The sequence below is a fragment of the Nestor notabilis genome, unplaced genomic scaffold, assembly GCF_000696875.1.
Source record: "Nestor notabilis isolate BGI_N333 unplaced genomic scaffold, ASM69687v1 scaffold2668, whole genome shotgun sequence".
Taxonomy (NCBI): domain Eukaryota; kingdom Metazoa; phylum Chordata; class Aves; order Psittaciformes; family Psittacidae; genus Nestor; species Nestor notabilis.
This window is the reverse complement of record NW_009938534.1, coordinates 93,579-121,414: the sequence shown is the minus strand read 5'-3', so window position 1 is coordinate 121,414 and position 27,836 is coordinate 93,579. Positions and strand designations below refer to the sequence as shown.

The 27,836-nt window shown below is 36.5% G+C and overlaps 1 protein-coding gene across 1 annotated transcript in view; it reads right to left on the bottom strand.

The window, feature by feature from the left end:
- The window catches only part of FAF1 (Fas (TNFRSF6) associated factor 1), a 164,078-nt gene that overhangs the window by 42,820 nt on the left and 93,422 nt on the right, over positions 1-27,836 (bottom strand). The window contains exons 9-12 of the mRNA XM_010019353.1: positions 11,893-11,988; positions 10,247-10,373; positions 9,255-9,318; positions 8,413-8,494 (exon numbers count right to left, since the gene is read on the bottom strand). Coding sequence (XP_010017655.1) covers positions 8,413-8,494; positions 9,255-9,318; positions 10,247-10,373; positions 11,893-11,988 — 369 coding nt within the window. The remainder of the gene's footprint in view (positions 1-8,412; positions 8,495-9,254; positions 9,319-10,246; positions 10,374-11,892; positions 11,989-27,836) is intronic.

Below are 27,836 nucleotides of genomic sequence, written 5' to 3'. Positions count from 1 at the left end.
CATCAAATAGCATCTGATAAATTTGGTTGCCTTCTATGATGGGGTTACAGCGTTGCTGGATAAGGGAAGAACAACTGATGTGGACCTGTTGGAGTGAATCCTGAGGAGGCCATGAAGATGTTCTTGAGGGCTGGAGCACCTCTGCTACAGAGACAGGCTGATAGAGTTGGGGTTGTTCAGCCTGAAGAAGAGAAGGCTCCAGGGAGACCTTAGAGCAGCTCCCAGTGCAAAAAGGGGCCAAGAACAAAGCTGAAGAGGGGCTTTTAACAAGGGAATGTAGTCATAAGACAAGGAGGAATGACTTTAAACTGAAAGAGGATAGGTTTAGATAAGACATGAGGAAGAAGTTCTTCCCTGTGAGAGTGGTGAGACATTGGCACAGGTTTCCCAGAGAAGCTGTGGCTGCCCCATCCCTGGCAGAATTCAAGGCCAGGTTGGACACAGGGGCTTGGAGCAACCTGCTCTAGTGGAAGGTGTCCCTGCCCGTGGCAGGGGGTTGGAACTGGGAGATCTTTCAGGTCCCTTCCAACCGAAAGCATTCTTTGATTCCATATCAGGTATTCAGTGAATTATAAATACCATTCAGAAAATTACAACTTTCCAATCCCACATACTCATATATATTACTTACTTTATTTCAAAATCCTACTTGAACATATTTGCTGAGATGGGATGCAATTTTGAGACAAGCTGTCTTTGTAAAAAATCCCTTATGGCTATCAACTCATACACTGGCTCTGGATAAAACTTAATGACTGTTTATAAAAAGAAGAATACATTTGAACATTAGAGTTTGGGAAACGGATTAGTAATTTGCATTAATGTTTGTCTAATTTAATTTCAATGTTCTTCAGAACCACATATACATGTGCCAGGAAGGGCCATTAATAAGCCCAACATGCAAAGATCCATATAAGTGCAGCCAACAATGTTGACTGAAACTAAACTTGAAAATCCAGGGCACTGATGCACAATATCAAGCAATAAAACAGCATTTCTGTGGTGATATTTAATTTAAAAAGAAGAAAGAGGCAGGGGAAGATCAGGCACTGTCTGTTTTTGAGGATCAGCCATTCTGCATTTCAAAGCGTCGATCCCTGCAATATCCAGGTTACTGTGCTAGAATCTCGACTATTATATAGCAGTTGTAAGAGAGGGAGGGCAAAGATGTGTTTACTCAGTGATTAGGGCCTTAGAATAAGCCTCTAGCTCCTAGAGAGACAGCTCACCACTTATTCATTTGGACCAATTCACAAAGCCTAGAAAGATTAAACATCCATGCTGAGAAGACAAGCGAATGCAGACGGTGAAAAAGAAATAAAAATTCTTTAAAAACTCTGAGATGACTTCATTATTTTTTCCACAAGGAAACTTTAGGAAAGTGTTTAGTTAGAGAAAAACCCACATTGACCTCTCTCTAAACCCTTAATCTTTCCTTTGTGGTGGCACTGCTTTGTGGTAAGCGGATGGCTTTGCTCTCCTCTTTTCACGGGGAGCGGGTAGAAAAAAAGGCTCTTGAGAAACACTTTTACTTCCAAAGAAACAACCCCATGAAACTGTTAAATATGAGATTCCATACAACAGAATGTTTCAAAATATGTACAGTTTTAGGCTTAAAGATTTAGGGACAAATTTTAGTAAACAGAACAGGCACATACACAATAGATGTTTACACTGAGCTACTTTACACGTGCATCAACATTTTTGTTGCATCAACAACTCTCACCACGCAAAGACTAAACTTGATCACATATAAAAGACTGTACTTGTGTCTAATAATTAATCCAAAATGTTAAGGTCTGGCACAGATATATTGCTAGAAGAAATAAAAAGAGGTAGCAGGAGGAACTGAAGTACTGAAACAGACTTTGAAAAAATCTTGGGGGAAGCCAGGAGTATTTTTTCCTTGGAAAAAAGCATTATTGCAAAAGGCTCACAGCTTGGAATTTGATGCTGTTGGGGATTTTTTTGTGTTTTGTTTTGCACTGTTTTTTAATGATTTTTAATTATTTTTTTTTTAAACTAACCCATGGTTGTATATGTTTATAAGCAGGGTTTTGTTGCTTTTATTTCAAGTCTTTGAAAAATCAGAGTATATTCTGGGACTCTGTGATGACTAACACTGGGAATTTTTCAGTCAATGCTAATAAAATAGGCTCACTAAAGTTAACTGTAGTCTTGGCTTGCATAAAAGAAGCCTGTTAATGGAGCACTCGTCTGTCCTGTATTGGATTTCTCAAAAATAAAATGACTCAAGGGTTATACACTTAGCATAAAATTTTAATCAAGGAAAAAAAATAATCCTTACAGGGAAGAACTTTTACTAGTCCCTGTGAAGGTATAAGATACTGAAAAAGATCTAAGTACTGAATAGCTGATGGACTTCCAAAGGCCTTAGGACTTCAGGAACTTAAGCTATCAAGGGATGTATTTTTCAGAGTATGTGGATGCTGAAAACCAGGCAGTCATACACAGGAATTTTCAGAAGAAGCCTGGATTTACAGACATACTTGGGAGTGTAAGTCTCATCAATGTCAGTAAGACTTAAGGTCTTAAAAGCTTCAAGCCTAAGCTCAGGGTTTCATTTTATTTCAGAGGAAAAAGGGCCATGAGAAAGAGATGCTGTTTTCAGCATCTCGGCTGTCTAAATGCTTTAAAAAATTCGTATCTCAAGCACTTTTTTTCCTGCAATCTCTGTTGCGTTCAGAGTGCCTGAGACTCAGCCATACCTTTGCTCCCTTACATCATACCAACCACCGGGTATTTAGAATGAAGCACTGCAGCCCTCTCCTGCCTGATTTTGCTCTGTTGATGGAATAGGCACTTTGTACAGAATTAGAAGAAAGAGAAGTTATCACTGAGGCATAAAGAAATACAGATCATCATGTTGAGACTAAACTGATAACCCCTTACCAATGGGATATCCAAGCCAGTTGCTAATAATGTGAATAACTTAGGTACCTCAGAACATGAACCTGAATTAGAATAGCAGTACAGTCATAAGGGTCAGGAAAATCACAGACCTGAATGGTTATTTTTAAATTAGGTTTACAAGTTCACGTAATGACTGAGACAAAAATGTTCACGATGTAACATCTTCTAGAGACATGAATGTTCTTTCAAGCTGGTAGGCTAATGAATCAAGATCTTCATTTTTCCTCTAGGTTTTATGTAGTGAGAGCTAATTCAAATGAACAAAGGGACACATTTGCACATCTTTAAGGCTTTGAAGTGTACAAGGTGATCTTGGAGATCATATGATCAGCCTCCTTGGACACAACTACTCAATCATGCACAGTCCTTTTTTCCCTCAGTAGAATGCAAACGTTCTCTAACACCGAAGTGCTGCACCTTCGAACTTGCTCAACTTTGAAAAAGGATCAAAGGAATAGGGCAGATGGGGATTCATAGGAAGCCTTGTCTGTGTATTACACAGAACAGAACAAAACAAAACCTGCTGAAGATAAGCATTATTAAATCCCCCTGCACAATTTAAAAGAAAGGAGACAGACACCAAACACAGAGAGACATGGGGTACTAACTAGCTTCTAGCCTTGTAGAAGAGGATCTGATCTAAACTGTACCCCACAGGTTCCTAAAATGGGAATGAAATGATCCCAGTAATATTCTGACCTAGTCTTTCACACAATACATGGCATAAGACATCCCTAAACTAATTCCTCATTTAATCTTCAGTAATTTTATCTTTCAGTAAAACATCCAGCCTCAAAAAACCATCAGTGACAGAAAATCCGTATGAACCATGGCAAGCTGTTCAAACGGCTAACCACTCTCCCAGGTAAAGGTGTGTTTTATTTTAAGCTTGATTTAGTCTACTTTCATCTTCCAACTATTTGATCCTATTATACTGTTGTATCTCTATTTCAATCAATTGAGCTTGTAGTGATATCTTACATAACGGCAAAGAATATCCAGTAATTAAAACCAAACTCAAATAAGATCTACAAATCACAGACTTTGAAGGAGAAAGAAAAGTAGAGTGTGGCAGTCAATGTCCAAAACTATCCATTCCTTAATATCAAGTACAGAGGATGCTGAAGAATGCTGAAGAGACCCATACCCAGATATGAATGATAAAGCAATTTTTCAAATATGAAGAATAAAGGGTGTGTAAGCACACAGTGAGACTACTAAGCTGGTATGTTGTAGCAAAATTTCTAAGCAATAGTTATCCACAAGTTCAGAATTAATCTAAGAATGAAAGGACAGAACTGCCAACACACACACCAGGCAGGACTGGAAAAAAATATAGGTGACTATCATGGGACTTAACTCAAACTTATGTATTACAGAGTAGCTGCTTTACTCTTCGTGGGAACCTAGAGTTATACTTCTATACCTGTCCTTTACAGTTTCAACCAGATCATGTAGTAAGGCAGTAACTTCTTCATCTAGCAACCCTCAGACAACTCAACTACGGACGCATTTTCAAAACACACCTAGGATACACAATATGATCAAGTCCCTTATGAAATGTTGGAGTAGCAATCTAACTTGATTTGAAACGTGCCTGGACTCAAAGTACAAGGCGGAGGTGAAGCTGTGCTCCTTGACATCAGTCTTCACTATTTAGGGAATAAATGGGGAAAAAAGGATAACAAAGACTAAATCAGAAAGTTGTCCTGCAATTGGGATTCAGAACAACCTCTCTCCTCTACTCAAGGTAGCATCTAAAGGACAGACTTCAAATTTCTCTTCTAAGACAAGACAACTGGAGAGTAGTCAATGCTGTTTCTATAATGTGCTCTATCAGAGTAATTATCTCTGTGAATCTTTTCTCTGTACTGAGATCAGCATGAACTTAATTAACCGAAATAATTACAAGGGGCAGCTTTCTAAGTTACACAGATAAAAACGATACTGCAGAAAGCTCTGTATGAAGGAACAGTCTGCTACAAAAACAAAACCAAAAGGTTTTACTTGAACATGGCAGGAGCATATTTCTTCTAGGTATTCAGGAAATGAAGTACCCGTATGTGAGAGGGATGGTGCTGCCACTAAATTGAACCTAAAAGACAGAACTCAAGGACGAGAAAAACATGGTTCATTTTTCAGTATGAAGGAATATATATTGAGGTGACAACACCAATCTGTGCTAAGAGAGATGTTTCACATATTTATTAAAAGTCAGTGGACAGAAAGGTTGAGAGAGGAGCAGGAGGTGATCTGACAGAGGTATATAAAGATAAGAGCTCCTGAAAAGGTAAAGCAGATGTCTTTATTCTTTCTTATAATAAAAGAGTAGCAACCACTTATAAAAATGAAAAGGCAAACAAGCTCTAATAAAAGAAAATACTTCAGTATTACTCAAGTAAATAGCTCAGTGAGATTCAATATAGTGATTCAGATCCTATATTAATAACAGTACTGCCCTAAGTTAGGATAAACCCCCTGATGTTTCATAACACAAGGTACCCACAAACTGCTTTCAGTCACACAGAAACCTCCCCCAAAACATCTTGTTTAAAACTGTCCATTGTAAGATTTCTTCCATGGCATCAGGTCTAGCTATTTCTATGATAGTCTAGCTACTTGAGCAAGACTAAGCTTGTTCTTCATAAACTAACACAGAAATGTTTCTTTCCAATTGGCACAATAAGTAGAGAAGGACTTGCACGAAAGAACTTGTTAATTTAATAAACCTCCATCTATTTCTTTCTCTTCCTGACCCAATTAAAAAAAAAATACTAAGGAAAATATTTTCTTGTGCTATATATACAATAAGCCTTGGAAACGAACACACAATACCCTCAACTATCAGGCCGCAGGAGGTAGCTGGGGATTTCATTGCCAAGGACACCGGTTGTAAAAAGCAAAGCTCTGTATCTTGGCTATTCCATTTTTGTGCTAAAGAGATATACAGATTTTAAACTAGAGCTACACTGAACATCAATCCATTTCTCCTACTTACAAGTAGCAGTTCCTCTAAAGGAAAAAAGATACCCATCATGAATGTCAATGTTAACTACCTAAAGATTTGAAATGAGAAGCTACAATAATAAAAGCTCAGAAAAACATAGCCAAAAGACAAACATCTACACTTTACAAGGTATATCTTTTTCAAGTAACTTTTTCTTAAAAAATGACGAATTACCATCCTTTGCAACACATGAAAAGACATTTAAAATTTAACAGAACAACATGAACTTTCTTCAAAAGAATTTTAACCCAGAACGTGTATTAAAACACATGTTTTGACATAAGTTAATTTTCTTCAAATAAACCAAATTAAAATATTTCTGCAAAAAGGCTTCAAGTTCATATATAATAGGAATATTTTTGGGGAAAAAAGTATCCACAGTATAGATTAAATCATAGCTGATGGCTGTCTCACTAGACCTAACTGTAGAATGCACCTTCTGCTCTGGACAGCATTGAGAATTTGTCAAGAAAAGGCTAAGATCTCTGAGCACTCAAGCTGCCAAGTGCTCTCAAATTAAATCAGTTTGAAGCGGTTTTCATTAAGATGGATTGAGTGTGGCATCGTGAGAAACACTCTATCAAATGTAGTGTTTTACTTAGTGATTAAGTATATACCAGTTGATGAAGCTACCCAAATCCTTCGTAATCCCACCACTCCAATAAACATTTAATGAGTATATAAGTTCAAAAAGCCTAGCAGAGGATTTAAACCTTCAATCTTGTTTTTATTTACTCTTGGAACTCAATTTCTCACTTCAAGTGAAGAATGCTGGTGCCTGAAGCTCATCTGTTGCCCTGGTAAAATTAAGTGCCCTCTATAGTATAAATTAGAAGACAAGACATACAGGTTGCAATTTCTTCTAAGCTTTTTTCTTATACTGATATACATATTGAATTACTTTATGAAGTGCAATTATAAAAAACATCATGTATCCCTTTCCTCAATTATGAATTCCAGGAGGTAGTACGGAAAAAAACCACCTTGTAATAGGGAAAAAAAAGGGTAAAACTAAATGGTATTTATATATTCTCATACCTTTGTTTAAAGCCAGAATGTTACTATAAAAATAATGTCGTTTCAGACAAGGAGGGAGAGCTTTCAAAAACTAGGCAATGTTTGGAAAAAAATAATTAAGAAAAAAGCCACAAAAAGAACACTTTCCTAAATATATAAATTTATCCTGATAAGGAACTGGTCTGAATACATTGGAAAATTTTAGAAAGTTACATGAATTTCAGATGTGCTATATAAGCAGTATAAGAAGTACTTTGAGTACTTATTATAATAAGTATGTGAGTAACTGCACTGCATTAATTTCAGATTTATAGGTATAAAAAATACTTATGAAAGCTCCTAATGGGCTCTTGTCCATTATTATACCAATACACGGTCAACCATTTCTGATAATATGACACAAAGCAAACTTCCTAACTCAAACACTTATCTTGTTGAATTAATATGATTTCTCTGAAATCAGCATTAAGGTCTACCTTAATAAGTTGTTGCAAATTAATACTTTGTCACTGAATTATGTGTCCATTTATGCTCTGAAATCTGCACAAAGACATGAAAATAGTCACTGAATTTCAAGTGTGTGCACAACATGTTAGGTTTATGTTAACTTAAGCGATATAGTGTAGATTTGTAACAGTGCACACTTACCAGAACAGTCCCTAACATAACTATTCCTTCTAACATGAATAAGTACAGGCGGCCAAAACATGCTTCACTTTAAAATTAATTATCTATCAAGACAACAAAAAGTAAATTTAAACAGCGTGATTTTCTTGTTTGTGTTTCAGCTTTCTCTATGCTCAATTATGCAGGGGTTTAGGTTTCTCCGTAGTGAATCAAGTCACCAAAACTTAAATAAACTATCCCCATTCTAGTTTTATTAAAATACTGATTTGAAAACTGTGCATGGAATAACAGAAACTTGAGATGTCTGGTTGGATGTACAGGAAAACTAAATAACCAAACCTTAGTACTGGAATTTACTTGGCAGCTAAAGGCTGTACAAAGGGGGAAAAGAAAAGCACAGTGTATTTCAGAGACCTTTCAATTTAAATTTACAATTTCATTAGTCATCCTTCAAAGGAGTTACCAACACACAGTGTTGAACTGATCAACCACAAGACTTGCAAGCCAGTGTTATCTGGTGCTAGGACACCATTATTTCAGGAAGAAAAGGGGCAGGGGGCAAAGGGGGAAGAAAAAGAAATAGCTCTGATGACTAAAGGATTCCAATAAAAACACAGCCTGAATGATTAGGAATGGTAAGGTATTCACTGTAATTTCAACAACAACCAAGGTAAGTATTTGAGTCAGTCAACTAAATGAGTGTAACTCTTCACAAACAATAAAAGCAAGATAACTACAAAATGTAGTAATCTTTATAAAGACAAAACATGTACAGCAATTTCCATTTCTCCCCTATATTAAATAAAGTAGTTTTAATACACACTTACATCTCTAGCTTTCCCATAGAAGGCCTCTTGAAAAGCAGCCTCTAATGATCCAATAAAATAAACCGGATGGCAGTCACCATATCTATTTGGGATAAAATTTAAAATTAATAAAAAAATTTAAGAATATGCAGTTTCAATATTCTACCTCTTCATATACTCTGTAAATACAGTGCACTGGCTAAAACTTTAGAAAGACTAAGTACTCCACTTCTAAAGGACAAAAGGAAAATACATAGAAGTCATCTGTCTCCCAGTATTCAAAAGCCTTAAGTAACTGACTACTTACTACCTTACAAATTTTATCATAAAAACTTTGTTTACATACTCAGACATCTTAAGTTCTATATAATTTTTCAATCATTACTTATTTTCTCTCTTTGTTGCATTCTTCAAGGTTAATTGAAGCTTTTCTTGTATTACACAATCATGCTTTCTTAAAAGCAGCATTTCTGTATTTTTTTAAAAGTAGAGATTTATCCAACCACTTCATATTGGCAAAACCCTTACTGCAACTTTGTATATCTTTTTCAATATTAATTGGTTTCAGCTTTTCTGTTCCTGTATATTATCTTAAAATTAATATAATATAATTGGAGTCTTTATCATCCTTCTTGACCCTTACATGATTAAGTAATGATATTAATTAGTGGCAAATTAAACACAGAAAGAAACTGTCACTCTAACTTGGACTGAGAAATAATCTTTATTTCAGGAACAGTTCTAACAAAGTTAAGATTAAAATAAACTAGATTAGGAATTGGTTTATTTCTATTTTCATTTTCAATTTACTAATTTTTACTCAGTTTGTAACAAGAATTGCAGGGTTAACAGGCTAAGATTACCTTGAAGAGAACTCTGCTGTAAATTGTAATAAGGCATCTCCTTCATTTTCAGCATTTTCTGGCACTTAAAAAAAAATAGATAAAAGGAAAACCATAAAATAAATGCAATCTTATGGATACGGATTTTAATATGCAAACTCATTTGCTTCATAGATTTTTTTATGTTGAAAGCTTAGTGAAGTGGTTATCAAGAGACCATATAAATTTCATGAACGACTATTGACTATGAACCTTTGGAAAGACATGAAATTTCCAGACCCTGTCATGAGTATATTCAGGCTTTCCAAACAGTAAAATCCTCAGGTCCAGTGTAATGTATCACTTGTTCAGAGTTAATACTCTGGACTTAATTTAATACATTAAAACGAATGGACTGGCTTGAAAGGCTTAACCTGCTATATTGCTAGTTACTTTTCTTTTTCTTTTTTTAAACTCCCTACACATAATTTTAAAAAGTTTTCCATATTATTACATATATTTGCTGTCCAGAAACTTCTAACACTAATGCAAGTCTGAAGTAAAGAAAGAGTATAAAGAATTTCATATAGGAGGGAACTGAGGGCTCCTGTCAATCCTTTTCATAATTCAAGGGCAAATAATCACTGAGAAATTTGTTTAATATAAATAACTAAAAATATTAATCACTACACCATGTTTAAGCTAAAACCTTTCAAATTTTCCTAACAGGGAAGTGGAAATCTAGTTATCTACAGGAACATTTGGCTAGAGATCATAATTTCTCTGAGTTTAATTATTATTCTTCAACTAAAAAACCCCCTATATGGTTAAATATCTTCCTCCATTGGGAGATGTTTTCATAGTTGCCAGTTATGTCTGCAGTACAGTTATTTGATACATCCACTGGAACAATTCTAACATTCCTATCAAAAGGCACTTTTCCTGTTTCACATTATAAAGACCTATCATAACTCTCTGCGCTCACTACTGCTGTACAATCACCAGTTAATTGTAAATTAGCTATTAGCTCTTACTCATTGGTGATTTCCTCAAGGCAGATGATGCTACTCCAAACATTTCTCCATCATCAACTCCAAACTCTGTAGCATCTTCAAAGTCATCTCCATCACTGTCACTAACCATATGAACATCTGTGCATTGCTATATAAAAACAAAAAACATCAACCATCAAATCTATTAGAGACAGCATCAAATGAAATACATGAAATAGTGAAAAATCCTTACATGTTTCTATAAAAACACTTGATGTGCTGCACTTTATTTTACTATTTTATACAGAATTATGAGATAGCTTTTTATAAATAAGACCTAATTTTTAACAGAAATTTGGTTGACAGAGCAATATTACATGACAAAATGCATTACTAAATAACTAAGGAACTGTCTCTCACATGTACATACATAGTTGAGCAAACTTTATCCAAAGTTGATGTTTCTTTCCCTCTACTAGAGCTGGTTTAATTGCATAAGAAAGAGTGAGAAAAGCCACACAATCTATCAATAATTTCAGCCATACAGATACAATCTACTTCTGCAATACTTGCATGGTGGTGGACACTCCTTGGAAAGACACTTGTCTATCCTATTTTAATCTGTGCCTCCAACTCCTAACATCAGATCTTTCAGATTTCATGTCCTCTGAAACACAGTAGCTCAGGAAAACCTTGGCTTAAACTATTCAGCATAAACTTATCTCCAATTCTACTTCATTTCATGAATGACTATTCCAGCTCCACTTGACCTAGAAGTTACAGTGAACTACACGAATCTACATGAATCCCTGAAAGTGCAACAAAGTGTATTATGGAATGTGAGATTTCAGCTCTAGTGTGCAAGAGACAAGAGAAGCAAAGAGCTCCACACATGTTGGATCTCTCTCTACAACAGCTGCACATAAAGAACTTCAGATAAGGACCATTTACTAAATGAACTAGTCAGCAAGAAAGTTCTATAAGGTGAACAGAGTCAGTAAGATCATTCTGAAAGAATGAAGAAAAGCAGCAATGATACATAGAAATGCTGCCAGATCTCAGGAGAAAACAATAAACCTCTATTTAACCCACTAAGATGTTCAGGTATAGCTAGAACATCATTGTCTGACCATTGTCTAACTTTTAACACTATCCAATAGCACATATCCAGGCTTGCATCCCGACTCAGCTGTGTCTTGCTAACTTAAATGAGCTGAACAGACTGAAACATCCTTCTTGTGCAGCAAGATAAACCTTATATACTACAATTCTCTAAACAAAATGGTAAGAAAAGTGTTTAGAAAATGGGAAACTGCTCATAGTAAATTCATTTTGTGGAAGAACAAGGGCATTGGAAACTTTAACCCAAACTTTCAATAGTTAGAAACAGCAATACAGACTGTAAACATCTCTTTCTGTTAATATTTGAAATAAATGTTTCAGCCTTCTAATTGATTTGGAGTATTTTTCAGTGCTCACTGTGCTTGTTTACTTCGCTTTTTGTCTTTTTCTTCAATGACTCATGTAACCAGCTCCTTACTTTGTCACAATTACGTGTTACAGGAATTGTAAATTGATTCTTTTATGATGCAATTCTACTGACAACAGAAGGGACAGTGACCACTGCAAAATGAGCTTTCCCTGCTTCTTCCTAGAGTATACTGGTAATATAAAGATGGTATCCTTACCTCCTCTGACTGTTCCCTTGTTTGTACGGGTGAAGATCTTCTTCCAACTGTAAGTCGATGGCAAGGAAAAGTCAGTCCTGATACAGCTAGAGTCATCTACGAACAAAGCAACGACCATTTATTAAAGCCATAATCTCATTTGAAGGTTGGGTTTTTTTTGTTTTAAAGATGTTCAGAGATTCGAACTGCAGACTGCACTGCAGAAGACTGGATTAATTATACAAACTTGAAAAAAGAAGCCTGAAAAGTTAGTGATTTCTTACATAAGAATATTCAAAGAAAAAACAATTGAGTTTTACAGGTGTGTGTGCACAGAGTATCGAAACAAGCTAAATGGAACTGCAACCTCAAAACTGACTTGAATTGTTATTTTCTCTTACATTAGTACTGAAGTTTGAACCATTATTTCTATAGTTCAACTTTTACAGTGGTATGCTTTGATAAAGTGAATGTAAATTTTTCCTTCCTAATCAATTAGCAAATTTTAAAGTGAAAATGATAAGTACTGATACAACTAATTAAAAACAGTTTTCATCTTGACAAAATACACTACCTTGAAAGAACACTTTATCATCAAACATTGTACAAGACACAATCACAATGGCTACTAAACCAAACATTTCATCTCCACCTTGGTCATTATTAATGCCAAAGGCACAAACCCAACAGCACTGGCAAAACTGCAGTCAGCATATACAGGATAGATGCTTGTTAACCAGTTCCATCAGAAACAGCACTTTTGCCTGTAGCTGTATGCCTAAATCTCAGCTTTATAAAACTAACAAGACAAAAAAATGGAAAAAAGCATTATTTATGGGGGATTGAACTAGATAATCTTTAAGGTCCCTTCCAACACTAACCATTCTATAATTTGAAAAACAAGATTATTCAATGCTGGCAAATACAAAACAATAACATTTGAAGATCTGATCCTACATTGCATTTAAAAAAGTACTTTCAATACAATTAAAAATGAGAATTGTTCACCCTATGATCAGAGCTGTCTGTGCCACTGTCACATTTCAAACACTGCTCACACCTTTCTTTACATAGCGTAAGGGTACACCCAGCCTTCCACCCTTTCTGGAAAGCCCATCAGTCCTGGTCACGCAAGGATGATGCCCACAAGTGGGATGTTCAGAGGCACCCAAACCTTATCTTCATAATACTTGGACTAAATTTAGAATGTGAATAGCCCTTAAATAAAATAGCTGGTTCATTTTGGCAATGACAAAATATCTGATGCTGTACAATTCTTAGTGACATGGAGAAAGATAGTTCTGGCTGTATGTTTATAATACTGTTTCTAATGGTTCCTTCAGAAGAAACACAGAGAGGACACAAAAAGATTTTCTAGATACTATAAAAGTTCTTTTATTATTTTTGCAGGGCACAGAATAGAAAGACTTACATTATGTATTTCAGACATACAGCAGCCTCCTAATTAGACTGCAGAAACATTAAGGTAAAATAAATTGCAATCACCTTCAACAAAAATCCAAGAATAAATCATAAGCCTTACGTTTCATTTACTACCATAAGCACTGAAAATACCCCATTTATTTTTATACATAATTCAGAATGACTTTACCACTTGTCTGCTAGAACTCACAAAGATTTAATTTGCTGCAGGTTGAAGCAGGCTGATTAGGCAGGCTGGTTACCAAATGCATGTTAACCTGTCTGAACTAGCCTACTGTCACATTCTCATGGCAAGGTTAAACAGAAGTTTAGCTGCATAAAATGCCCAGCTATCATCTTAAAGGAAGTGAGCAATAATACTCTGGAGCAAATGAAATATTAAAGACGACATATAGGTCAAGACTAATTACCTATAAAACTCCTCTGACAAGAGCATAAGAACTGTATTCTCTGTACAGAATAATCCACCAGTTTAATTAGTATTTTTATAAGCTTTTAATAATAAACAAAACCCAACTGTTCTAAAACCTGAAACTTTGCCCTGTACTTACCACACTGTATAGAACACTAGTAAAACATACACACATGCACACTAACCACACACAGACTGAAGTTCTCTATCTAACAGCATCAAATACCCTGACAGATGCCTGGAAAGGCTCCCGATATCTTTTACATACACATTAAAGAAAGAGTGGTAAGATCAAGCAAGCAGTTATTATGCTGCTTCATCACTTGGCCCAATAGCAGGGTGTTGCAATTCCAATTTGCAACCCTATATTATAGTGTCAAAGCGTCTCTCAAAAATGAGCTAACAGCAGAAGGGGTTCAACATCAGAGCACATTTCATCCTACTCTCCAGACAGTTGCTGGAATGTTGGGTTTTTTGTGCACATTTTTGTGAGAAATCACCCTCCCCTTTAGCTTTCTTATTTTTTTTTTATAAGAAGGTTTTTTGTTGTAAAGAAAAGGCCAGGACAAATAGAAGCTCTGCCTTTCATTTCAAAATTATCTAGCAGCATGAACATTTTTCTGGAGTTAAGTTGCCTTCATTCTAAGATAAAGGAAAGAGCCCTCTCTCAAGAGAGACTCTTGTACCAAGAAGCTTAAGCTTATTATTTTGGAAATAATAAAACTAAACACTAAGCAAAAGATTACTTGGCAACAATAACAAGCTAGAGAGAGATTAGGAAATAAATATACACAAAAGCACAAATAAATAAGGTTAGTCCATTTTCCTAGGCAGTAAACGTACATATGTGCAAATCCCTACTCAAAAGGTCTCAGAGATGAAAGCTACATGAGTTGGAAAGTGAAACAGAATCAGAAATAGGCAAAACAACTTGCAAGAAGTAACTCAAGGTTATTACTGAAAAGCCAGATCTCCTGCCCAACTGTGTGTACAGACTGCTCCTGCCCGTTGAAAGTTTAAGTCATCTTCTATTTGGCTTCCTATTTTAAACAGTTATTTTATTGTCCTTCTTTTTAAGGAGAAGGACAATAAAAATGAAGCCTTGAAACATCCCAGGGAAAGTTGCAGCAGGAGAATCCTTTTAAGAGACAATAGCAATATTGAACAGATTGCTACTAATATGCAAATTTACCTAATGGTAAAACCTGGACTGAAAATGCACAAAGGATACTTGAAATACATGTTAACAACTGAAAGAAAGACTGCTACCAAACCTTACAATTTAGAGAGATAAAAAATGACTCTAATGCTCACTGTGCTTTCCAACAGTAAGACACTAAATTTATTTGTAAATATTCATTGTAAGACGATTTGCATTTCAACTGCCAGCATTAATGAAGTTAAGCAACATCTTTTCTGATCTGAACATGCAGGATTCTTTGCCAAGAACTTCCCAGGTCAACCTAGAAATATTTGCCAAATCTGGAGTAAGACCAGCTGTTTTAAACAACAGATTATTCTTCCTGTTAGGAAATACAATTTTTATGTAGAAGCTTCTATTATATCTTCTAGAACAATCTAAAAAGACTATTTTTTTCAAGTATTTCATGATACAAGTATGTCTGCAGCAGGGAAAGAAATAACTGAGAACATGTAACTCCAGAGCGCTGCCATCACATTCTCAGAATAACAGGAAAAATTACAAGTCCATTAATCTCACAAGCTTGCAATCTTCTAGAGTTTGTCGGCACAACTTAATTCCCACTCTTGCAGACTTCTGAAACTACAAAGGAAGGAGCAAACTCAGTCTCTCGTACCGGTCCAGAGATATTTAATCAAGACACTGAAGATGACAAAGATAAAACAGTAGTAAGATCATGAAGGAATCATACCAGCAGAGAACTGCAGCTGCAGAACCCTCTGCACTGAGAAATGTTGATACAAAAATTATAAGCTCAGTGTACTGCATCAGGAAAGTAGTAACTGGATATGACAAACTGATCTTATGCTCGGCCACACACTGATGGAGAAAAACAGCACTTCAAAAGAGCTTCTAATGGCAACCATATCTAATGAGGAAAGTATGAAGGCAAGCTCCAAGAGCTTTCTAATACTTTATAGAATGCACTTGGACATCCAAAGTGGCCAGCTGAAAGCAATAACCTGTAAAGAACTGGACCTTCTTCCTCTTCCTCAACTATCACAGTCATTTTGGAAACGCTCACTCTTTGCTTCATATAAATACAGACACAAGTCTCTCCAGCAATCTGAATAAAACTAAGACAACTCTTCTTGCCAGTAAACCGCCTGTACTTAAGTCTGCACGTACTTTAGGAAATAAATTATGGTAGGAAAACAAACAGGCTCTTAAAGCACATAAATTACAGACTTATCCAATTTGTCTGCTCTTATCCTCTTGTTATTTATCATTGCAAAGCATGGTCATTCCAGCGGGATGAGATGGAGAACGACCTGCCGGAAGAGTCAACCATCTTTAGTAGAACAGCTTCCGTATCAGCTGGGTCTGGAGCCCATCAAACTCCCTACTGCTGTTGTCAACAGTGGAAAAACTTCCCCAGGAACTCCAGGGTTTCTCAGGATAAGTCTGCAAAACATGTCACCTTGCAGAAGACAAGAGCTACAGATACGTAATGCACCTTCTCTGGCCTGACGTGAGAGGCTGTGCAGCTCACAGGGTGCTTGTCATCAAGGGGTTCCTCTTCTCTAAAAGGATGTAGCTTTTTTTAACAAGAACCCTTGAAAACAAGCAAGTGTAAGTGATAATGTTTAAGGAAAGTAGGAATATTGATATATGTGTTTGATTGCTATGAGAGAGTGAGAGTTTTGAGGCTTAGAAGCACAGGGGAGTTCTGTTTATTTGATTTGCTTCAGTGTTCATTAACACATCTATCTAAACATACAGGCTCTTACCACTATTACTGCTAACCAAGGCAAGTTATTAAATGTAGCCCTTCAGTGGTATTATCTGGTACTATGTCAGTTTTAAAAAACCAGCTTTTAACTGTTTAAAAGGCCACTTAAAATGAGAAACAATTTCAGTTACCCTGTAACAGGGTAACTATCTTTATTGTTTGAGCTACTCATACGAAAAATTCTTTCCAACTTCCTGTGGTGGTATTTTTCCAGCGCAAAGTATTTTCTTTCCCAGTATGTTTTTTAGACATAAACCTTGATCATTTGCTCTCAGAAATTCAAAGGTCAAACTATAAATCTTACAAAGCATCAGAAAAAAACTTCACAGAACACTTGATCCATACTCAAAGGAGAGGAGTCTATCAATGATGCCAGATTTCACTTGCTCATGCACAGCAAGTGAAGTAGCAGGTATTATCTGACAATGGCAAACTTAAACCAGAATAAAAACCTTGCAGTGGACATACCTGCTGTATTTTTAATAAAAAGTAGAAAGACCATAAAAGGAAATGCAATTTCTGTATCATTTGACTGCTATGAATCAGTCAAATTATTCAATTAGCTGTAATAGCTTGTATTACAGAATTAGCTTGTAATACAGAATTACGCTTGGCTGTATATAATCTGCTTCGATAGAAAGCTAAATGGAGGAATTCTCATTGTGTGATTTCCTCCTGAGGTAAAGGAAAATAATCCATGTTTTCTGCCTTTAATACTCAGAGATAACGTAAGCAAACAAAATCCTAGTTCACAAAAAAAGAGCATGTTTTCTGATACTTGACTCTCCTTCATAAATCTCCCATAAAAAGCAGACTAATTCCCAGTCCTACTCTAGGTCAGCTGTAGTATATTAGGCAAAAAGAATAATAACCTTAATAACCTGCCCTCCAGTTCTAGTCTCCTGAAAAATAGTTTGGTGAAATTATAGTTCCAGCTTTCCAGCTGCACTCACTAGCACAGCTGGATGGAAGAAGCCACAAAGACAACTGCCCAAAGATGTCACTCCATGTGTAATTGCCAAGGAGGTACACACTTTCTAATGCCTCCTTTCAGACTCTACAATGTTGAACAGGTAGGATTAAAACTGGCATATATCCAAATGTGGGGGTGGGTGAGTTTAGCATACAAAGTACGTAATTTAGCCTTTTGGTTTTTATCATCTAAAGCAGTTAAGGAACACTTGGATTACTGTATCCCAAATCTTTCAAGATGGCATCTCTGTTTGCTGTAGCTCTTGTAATTAGCCCAAGGCAATGAGGTGCTCCCTCCAGCACAGTGTCTTTCCCATCCATCCCTCTGTAATGCAGTATCTTTAGAGCACCACATCCTATCAATTCCAGAATTGTACTTAACATTCTAGGTATTAATTTTGGTGAGAACTGATGGTGCCTGTTTTCCCCTTGTTGAGAAAGAGGGAAAAAAATCAAGCCCACAGAGTATCTGTGCTGAAAATAAATCTGCTGTTAGCACGTGTTGCAATATGAGTTTGGCTGGATAAACACCCTCCACAAGTCAGTAACTGCAGTAGCTCTCGTCTCAATATTAGAGAATGTTTTATGCCTTCACTGTTACCACTGCAAAACCAGTGCTCTGCTTAAGAAGAAAAGGTTATCTCCAGAAAAATACGCCCAAAAGATTATTACTCACCCTGTGAAGTCATATTTCAATAGAGATTATACAAACACCTTGAAACCCAAAACCTTTGTTTTGCACTGAAAACAATAGCAGTATGCAAGTAACAATCAGAGTATTATTATAAACATTGTAAAGTTATTGTGAGCAAAAAGTTATCTAATTAATTAAGAACAGAAGTTCATGCTAAGCTTGAAGAGTCTTTGATTCAGAGCTGCTTTACCAATGGGAATTCTACCACAACTAAAAACTTCCAGCCACCCTTGATAATTATTACTGCAATACATACCAACTGTGAAATCTATGTATTTGTGACTACTATTTAGTACTTTTGCCGTAACTAGCTTGCCAATATTAGCTAGCTGCAGTTTCATGTTAGAAATAAATATATTAACATGGAAATGATATCCCAAAATAATATTTATAAATCAGGAGATGACCAACTGAATAAGAACTCTTTCTAGAGGCTGCATTGCAGGCTGAACATATGAGGAGATTTATAATCCCCATACATCACAAAAAATTCTTAATCAGAAATGAATGTACTGTTGCCTACAGACTGCAACCTAGTCCTGGTTCAGATACTCCATGTGACAGCCCTTTCACTGTGCTCAAAATGTGAGTTGCTTAACTTTTTCATTTACTGGTTTACTCACTGATACATGGCTAACGTATAAAGAAACAAACATGCCATGCTCAATTATTCAAAATAAGCTGAGACAGAGGTGCCCACTGCAAAATACTCAGTGACTGCAGGTGTCTCCGCTGTGAAAATTTCACTACCATATAATTTAATCCTTTTAGTTGTTGGAGTAATTACTATGATGCTTTTCACCCCTCTTCAGGTAAAAGAAGGGGTAAGTATAGAGAGGCGAGGGAGGAGCTCTATCAAGCATTTCAGTTTTCATATTAAACTTGCAATTCTGTTATCTGACTTTTTATTAAAGCCTAAGCTAATTCCCTGAGTATGACAAATTACAATGACATTACAGGTATCTGTCTGTATGTAGGCATTTCATTGAGGTTGGGAAGGGGGGCAAAATGGTCTTTTTTGAAGACAACTATATGCAGTTTGAGAAGGAAGAAAAAGTTTGAGAAGGAATATTTCTGTCCTAATTTTTCTATTACACTCCATATGCATATGGTACTACTAGCTGAGTTCGGATACGAGGCATATTAGGGGTCAAATGCTTTCAAAGCCCAAGTGCACCAAGAGTAGTATCATAATAAACAATACAAAACGATCCATTTTCTACATCTTGGCTGAATGGCATGGCTCCTGCAAAGGAGCTTCCATACCTCCAGGTTCAGTCCATTCTCCATCCTTTCAGCGAGGGTAGGTAACGTTGTGATAAACGAGAAATTCTCTTGCTTCTTAGTCTAGACAGACTTCAGTTTAGATGTCTGCAAGGCATATTCATCATTGCTAATCTCCTCTTCTTGATGGGCAGATCTCAGAAAAATTCAATCAAGCTAATTTCTCCCAGCCTACCAAGATGTCATCTATCTCTCCTCACTAGACAAATTAAGTTCCCTGTTCAAAAAGATTACCATATTAACTATGCAGAACAGGAAATCAGAGAGAAATACTTTTTCAGCAAGACAGGGGGGTTGGAACTAGATCTCCACTATACAAACAGTTGAAGAAAACAGTGTTGTTTTTAAGTGCATCCAGCACAGCCCTTTGAATATGAATATTGAAGCAGCGGAAATAAGGAGTGTGGGAACTCTTCAGCAGTTTTTTTGTGATTCTCCAGAGATGGCTTCAAGACTGTGGAGAATCACTCAACTCTCCTGGTTGGAGGCCCAAACACAGAGAAACCAATCCATGCAGGAAGGAGGTGGTGGACTCCCAAACAACTCGTGCTGTTTCTGAGGATACTCAGAGTCTCATCAGGTCAAGAAAAACGATGCTATTACAGAAGAGATCCTTCATATGAGGTTGTTCTTGCCATGCCGCTAGTTCTCAGTGTTTAACTGAGCATTATTAACAATGCATGGGCAGCCTGTTGTGCTCAAACACTAGCCAAATTCCTTGGGAACAAATAAGTGCTCAACACGTCCAATCCCATCATTTATCGCTGTGTAATTACACATTAAATAATCTATCTTGTTTTCAGCATGTAATCTTCACAAAGTCAAAGTTACACATGATTTAAGAATTCCCACATGTTCAAGAGTAATGTTTAAAACTTCAAGAGATCAAAGGTTTTCTGTGAATTTATGTTTATAATTTGTTTTTTCTCAAAGCTAGCGAGTATTCTTTCAGTAGTAACAGACTCTAAAATTCCTTCTATCCCTACTAAAATACATTGTATACATAAAGTAAGTGTTACTACTGTAAAAAGTGTCCACTGTAAAATGAAGGTACATTGTAATTCACAAAAAATAGTCTACCAAATGTTGGAGGTTTTTTTTCCTTAATTTACTGAAACAAAGGCTTTTTTGTACCATGAAATTAACTACAAGACTCAAAGATTCCCTATGTGGAACTGAAAGACTCTCTTCAGTCTATATTGGTCAAGGCATTGGTATTCAAGTTGAGTACGTAATTTAAACAAATAAATCAACCAACCAAAGCTCATCTTCCCTTATCCCTCCTTGAACAACAATAAAAAGTGGCTGTAATTCAACATTAGCCACTTCGTCTTTTGACATCAAATACCATTAGCTGGGAAAAAGAGTCAAATATGCTCTAGGTTTGTTTGTTTTATTAAACTGTTGTGCAAATATTAAAATTAAAAGAAGAGTTTAAAAATTTTGACAGCCCTTGAAATTAACTTCCTCTGGAAAATAACTTCATTTTCCTGCTGCATCTTCAATAAAAAAAAATAAATCTTGACAGGTATTGAACGTTTCATTTTAAACACTAACTGGATGAAAAAAAATCTCTAGGGTGGAGTGTGTTCAGGTTATAAATCAGCAATGCTTATTTTAACTCCTCACAAAGTGTTGTTGAGATAATTACTGCTGACAGCTTTATTCAAGGTTCATTTCACTTCTTCTACTCTTTTTCCCCTGTTAGAAGTTCAGCAGGGCCCATGGGAAGATCCACCCCTCACACCTGTTAGGGTTCTTCATGTTACGGAGGCCAGTTTGGACATGTCACTTCAAATTAGCATTGTGCCAGCGCGCTGTGACAATTACTCATCGCAGGTTTAACTTGGAAAAAAGTTTCTAATCCAGCCACAAGAACAGTGTCAGAGTACGTAATTTAAACCTGTCAACACAGGTTGTAGGAAATTCATTCCAAGGATTTCAGTCATGTTCCCATGGTAGATCTTCGAACTATAATGAAGATTAAGATCACAAAAGAATGCTAGAGAGTTAAAAGACAGAAGCCAAAAGTTAAAAAAGATCTGAACTGAAAAAGGTGTCATAAATATTAATACATTTAAAAAATAAAATCTTTAGATTGGGATTAAGAGATTGTTTCACTTAATTCTCCAAAACTCCTCTGTGGTTTATTCCAAAAGGCTTCATATTAAACATACGTATCTTATTCCTTCTGCTGCAGTATAAGGCACAATCCTGGGAGATGTTTACACACGGTGCTGAAGGCAGCAGCGTGATGAAGACGCTCTGGAATCGACTTGTGGATAAACAGCACCCAGGGTTGGAAGAGGGAGGTTGGAGAAGAGTCCATGGCACAGTGAGCAGGCCACTTGTGTCTTTCATACATGGACGAGGGGTGCTGGGCTCACAGTAACAACCACGATAAAGCAAGCTTCACAAAACACTGCTGAGAGCTTCTGTATGAGCTTGAGAAAAAGTTGTGCCTGTTCCTCTGGGAACACCCAGCTCTGGTACACTGGTTGAACACACATGCCAATTTTTGCTACGGTTGCTGTTAATCACCAGCCGTACTACTGTGAATCTATCACTCTCATTTGCTAGCTGAATAAAAGAGAAAATCACCCCTGGTTTTGATTAGCTCTCATTTGTTTAAGCCTAGTTAGGAATTAAAGCAGAAGGACCGATACTGTAGTACTTAATGTTGCTTCAAACCATAAATATATTTAAAGGAAATAAAAGGAAAATAATATTTCCTTGTACAACCAATTCTGCTTAGAAAGAGATATACTTGAGAGACTGAAATAAATACCCGTGATCACTTACAGAGCTCATTCTTCTTCTTAGACAAAAACTGTAAATATTAAAAAGGATGAAAAATCTGCCAAGCCATTTGCAGCTATTTGAAACACAGGGTAACAGAATTAAACGATCGCTGAAAGACCTGGAACAGTTAAGTATAGACCATGAGGCTAATTGTGGATCTTGAGTTAATTACTTTCCACTGATACGTTTTCTCAATGGTCTTTTACATCAGTTTTTTCTTTCCTCAGTCTGAACCCCAAGGCAATTCAGCATGCTAGCCTCCAAACTCTGGGTGATTCATTGTGTACTTCTGCCTTAGGATTTTTAGCTCATGCAGAGAAAGCCAGGCTTTCACATCAAGTTGATGTTAATGTGCACTGACAAAGCAACAGTAAAGGAGCTTCATGTTTGTCACAACGTGCACTCTTTAATTTAGTAATTGCTTTATACTGATATGCAAATAATGACACATTTCCCAAATTTCCAGTTCCTCGGCAATGCTTTCACTCATTACTCAGTGGTTAAAACTTATGCATGTAAATTGGTTAAGTGAGTTTATTAATAAGTACACCTGTGTGAATTGATGTATAAAGCATACATGCCCGGGAACAGTCGTCACTCACTGTACATTCCTGAATGTCTCAGGAACTGAAAATAAATATCCTCTCACCACAACAAGACCTATTACAACTAGTAGCGTGTTATTCATAGAGAAACTGGGATTCCCAACCTTTCCCAAGCTACAGAGAGAGTGTCCCTGCGTGACAACAAATACCAGGAGTCAAAGCACTCATCCATTTCATGTTGCCAAATGAAAGGATCAAGGTAAACAAAAGAAAATGTCTGTAAGGAAAAGGATGAGAGCCCCTCTAGTACCTGAAAACGTGAGAAAGCACCAGCACCCACTCATCCATCAGTTCTCTGTGGACTGTCATATGCTCTGCAGTCTGGTTGTGGTATTTTGTGATGCTGTTAAATCTTACTTTCGATACTCAAATGGCAATTGTGAAAAATACAGCTGCACTTAACATAGATTCAGACTCCTAACAACTGCAAAAACACTCAACAGAGTTAACCTGTCTTCCCATATTTCTTTTCCTCAAAATTCTTCACAGTGTAAAGGCTGAAAAGTAAGCAAGGTACTAACATTGTCCTGTTTCATTTGTGGCTTCTGTGTTGAAACACAGCATCCGCTAGGTTTCTGGTATTTTCTTTAAGTGACTAGTAATTGCCATAGAAGAGGGTATAGCAGTATTGTTTGTTCTGAGTCTGATCATAAATTGCCTTCTTTTTTTGCTATTCAGAAGAGATAAAAAAACATTAAGCAGATTTTTAAGGTAAGAAACAATTGTAAGTGAAATAAGCAACAGTACAAACCAACTTTATTACTTCATTCATCCAGATTACATATTGCCAAAGATATTCACAGATACATCTTGGAAACTGCTTTGCATTCACAAAGAGTATCAGCCAAATACTTGGCACATTTCTGGTCTATGGTGGGATGCCATTTACTTCACAACATTGTACAATGCTTTGGATGGCAAACAGAAGAGTGCCTGGATATGTTTCCAGCACTAGATAATTCCTTGGCAGAGTTCAAGCAGTTGTGCTAGTAACACTGCTTTCAACAAATGGTTCAAACATTGATAGGCTTTTTATGCTGCCTCTTCTTCCTGGATATCACTATCCAAGGAATTGGATTTTTGCAATGTTAGCCTTTTGAAAATATGGTGTTACTGACTTCTAAGACTGAGCTTCTGTTTCCCTTACCTGGAATAAATGGAAACACTTTAAACTCTTTACATCAGTAAAATTAAAAGCTCGAAGTACGTAACCATCTTAATTAAAGGACATGTTTCAAAACTTGAAACAATATATTTCATTAATACTAAAAAATAATTTAGTATTCTTAAACAGCAAGTTGTTGGACTGGGATGGCTGCAGCAAAAAATATATCTATTTCATTCAGTATAAATACATATTGAATGTGCTTGGTTGATGTACAGTAGTTTCAAGTGTGACAAGCAAAAGATAAAGACCATAAACAACAAAAAAAAAAAGCATTTATAAAGGGTCTTTCTAATTGGAGACCTCATGAAACATTTCCAATATTTTAGACTGGATTTTCTTAGCCACTTAACAAGAATAAGGTGACCAGTTTCTAATGAAATCCAGCTGAGGCCACGTAACCGCTTTTCTTTGACTTTTGCAGAAGTTTGGCATTAAATCTCAGGCCTCCTCTCAGAAATCAGAAGGCTTGACTTGCTTAAGTGTTTTATTAAATGCCGTAAGAAAGTCTGCAGAGATACATATCTGTCTCAGGTCTATGTTCTGACCACTGGGCAGTAACTCCATTTAGAAAAGGAATTCAAGCCAGCGATCAGTATTGAAAACAGAGGTCTGCTCTTGTTTGGCAGAGGAAGTTATCTGTCTAGAACAGATTTATTAACTAATATTTTCTTGGTTCCATGTTTTATCAACAGTTTATTGGACTTTAACCAAAACTTCCAATAGGGGACCAGATTGCTTAATTCTAAGCATTTAAAAGGTTATCTACGGTCTAATTTAACGTTATTTAAAAACCACTTTTTTTAAAGGAAGTATTTGAGACTATTATATCAGGCTCTGCACACAACTAGAACAAACCCCTGGTAAAGTCTAGCAACAGCAAACATTCTCCCTCAGATATAAAACAACAGAAGTGATGCTGTTATTTTCCATAGCTTTCTTCTGCTATTACACAGTGATCCCACTTATCATAAACTCATTTAAAGTGAAACTCTGTTTACAGAGTCCCAAACACCTTCAATCTTTTGCAACGGATTTTCATACATCTTCTAGCAAAGCTCTGCTCTGCCTCTATAGTGGAGTTTCATTACAAAGAAACAAGCACCACTGTGCTAATCCTCCAGGAATAATGCAATTACCACTTATCAAACAGGTGTCTGCTGTATTCCAAGGAGATTATCACTTCCTATTCTGCTCTCCGCGAGCACAAAAGAGAAGCTGCTACTATTAAATGACTGAGGAGAAAAGGAGTCTTTGATAACAGCTCTTGCTAGCTTCTCTCAGCAGGGCATGAAGTAAATGTAGTCCTTGTATAACATCTTGGCACTGAAATGAATATTTTAGTTTCTGCAAGGTGAGTTAGAGCACCTAAATAAGACCACTCCTGTTAAATGAATCTAAAGTCTCTCTTCATTGAGTACTCCAAGAACCTCAGCACCTACTGCCTTATGCCAAACCGTGCCCTTTGTGAGTATTCCTGAAAAAGGAACTCTGCCCGCTGAAGCAAAAACAGGCTGCAGGGCTGCTCCACCAAACTGAACACCTTTCAGAGATGCTTCTGTGACAATACAGTACTTGATAAAGGTACAAAAGGTGAAGCTCTAAAAGTGTAGAGAATGAAAGCTCTTTTAAAGAGGATTAAGGATACAGTTGTAGATTAAACTGAGTGTAATTTGATCAGCAAAGGCACTTTTTAGCATATTTTCAAACCAGCTTGTTGAGTGGGAGTTATCTCAGGAGTAGATCTCTAAACATGAGAGCAAAAGCACTCCTATGAAATCTGGCTATATCTTAATGTACACAAGGTGCTGTTACGACACAGCAAAATGTGTAACTGGTTTGGGAGAAAGCCCAGCTGAGCATCAAACACAGAGGAGTTAAGAGAGCCTACATACCTGCAGAAGGAGGCAAGAGGCTACTTTAGAGTTAGCCAGTAATGTTCAGTGACTCTATAGACTAGTGATTGTCCATAGCTAGGTGCTTCAGAGAAAGTAGGACACTGCTGCTCCTGCAAAAACTCTCTCTAATGAAGACTACCTCTACTTTGCTACCTGCTGCTGCCCCTGTTGGGACACAAAAACCCTCCAATCCAGCTCTTGTGCATGTAAGATGGAGAGGTGGAATGCTTATACATTATATACAATATACTCCACCAGCACGTTGTCTCATGGAGGGATCTAGACTGCCTTGAACTATCCTACCAATGCATATGCATATATATACATACATACGGTATATGTATCCTCCCTATACATATGGTCATTTCTATCACACTTTGATTTGCAGGTTCTGTCAATACAAAGGCAGAAACTGGAAGCAATGTTGAAGTTGGTAAATTGAAGTACCAGTCTCAGTCAGTCCTTGTTTACTAATTTTAAACTCCACTTCTTTTAATGAGTTTCTTAAAAATGACATGTTTATAAAAAAATAACCATCATGTCTATGTGTTTCAAAGCAGGAACAGCTAAAAACATTGTCAATCTCTTGGAAAAGAAGAAAGCAGTAAAAGATGACAAATAATTATGTCTATAGCTCTGCTGGCATTCATATGTTTTAAAATTCCAATGACAATAGAACTTATTACTGAATGAATTACTAAGAGTAGCCTCAAAATTTGCTACTAGCCTTTCCCACAAAACTAAGGTTGATTACAGTAGGTTATGCTGAAATGGGGTCGAATTCTCCTCATAAAAGCTGATGCAATTTTAGTTGATGGTGCTTGTCTTATACCAGCAATGAATTTGCTTTTTAAGTCCTTATTGTAAAAGATGGCAATGCACTTGCAAACTCATTGAAATTGACATTTTTGAGATAAAATGTGGCAGTTACTCAGCAACGCAATTACCCTTTACAGTTTATGGGAGAAGCAGCACTTGAAATTGATAGCTTGCACTTTAAAATGCACAAGGAATTAAAGCAAACAGCTTGCAACTGGCACAGGAGGGTGTACAACTTCCCTTGAAGTTATCCCTCAGAAGTAGTCATGAGATGAAATAGCAGAATCTCAAAACATGACATAGTATCAAAAAGTAAACAAATACAAAAATTATAATATCAATATATGTTAGACAAGAAATTTTACTCATCTCCTTAAATATTCGCATTCCAAAAATGCATGAGCATTTTATAAACCTTAGAAAAGACAACTGAAATATCAAAGACCTGGTGAAAAAGTGACCCTCACTCCACAGGGAGATAGAATTTGGAGTTTATGAGAGAGAATTAGTATGTTACCCATCAGAAACAGGTTATTGGAATAGTCTGCATTTGCATCTAAAGAGGGAGCATCACTCAGCAAGATCCTTCAAAGCACCAAGAAAATTACTCACGACCAGTGGCAAATGGTTTCTCAGATCTCAGTGTTAGCCAGAGACACCAGGTACATCTTTCTGCACCTTCCCATCACCTGAAAAATCTTGAGAGAACTTCACAAATCCAGACTGAGTTTGAAAATGCAAATAGGCAGAGAAATCAGCATCCAAGAATTCAGTGTCGCACTCTCAGGCAGACGTGACCAGCTCAGATCCCACAAAGTGCATCGCTGTGGTGCTGTACAGGGCTAACTTATTCCAAATAAAAGTCTATCAAATATTACTGTGCCACCTGGAGAATTTTGATTTTTAAATAAAAGAAAATTCTCGGATTTTAGTGGCCA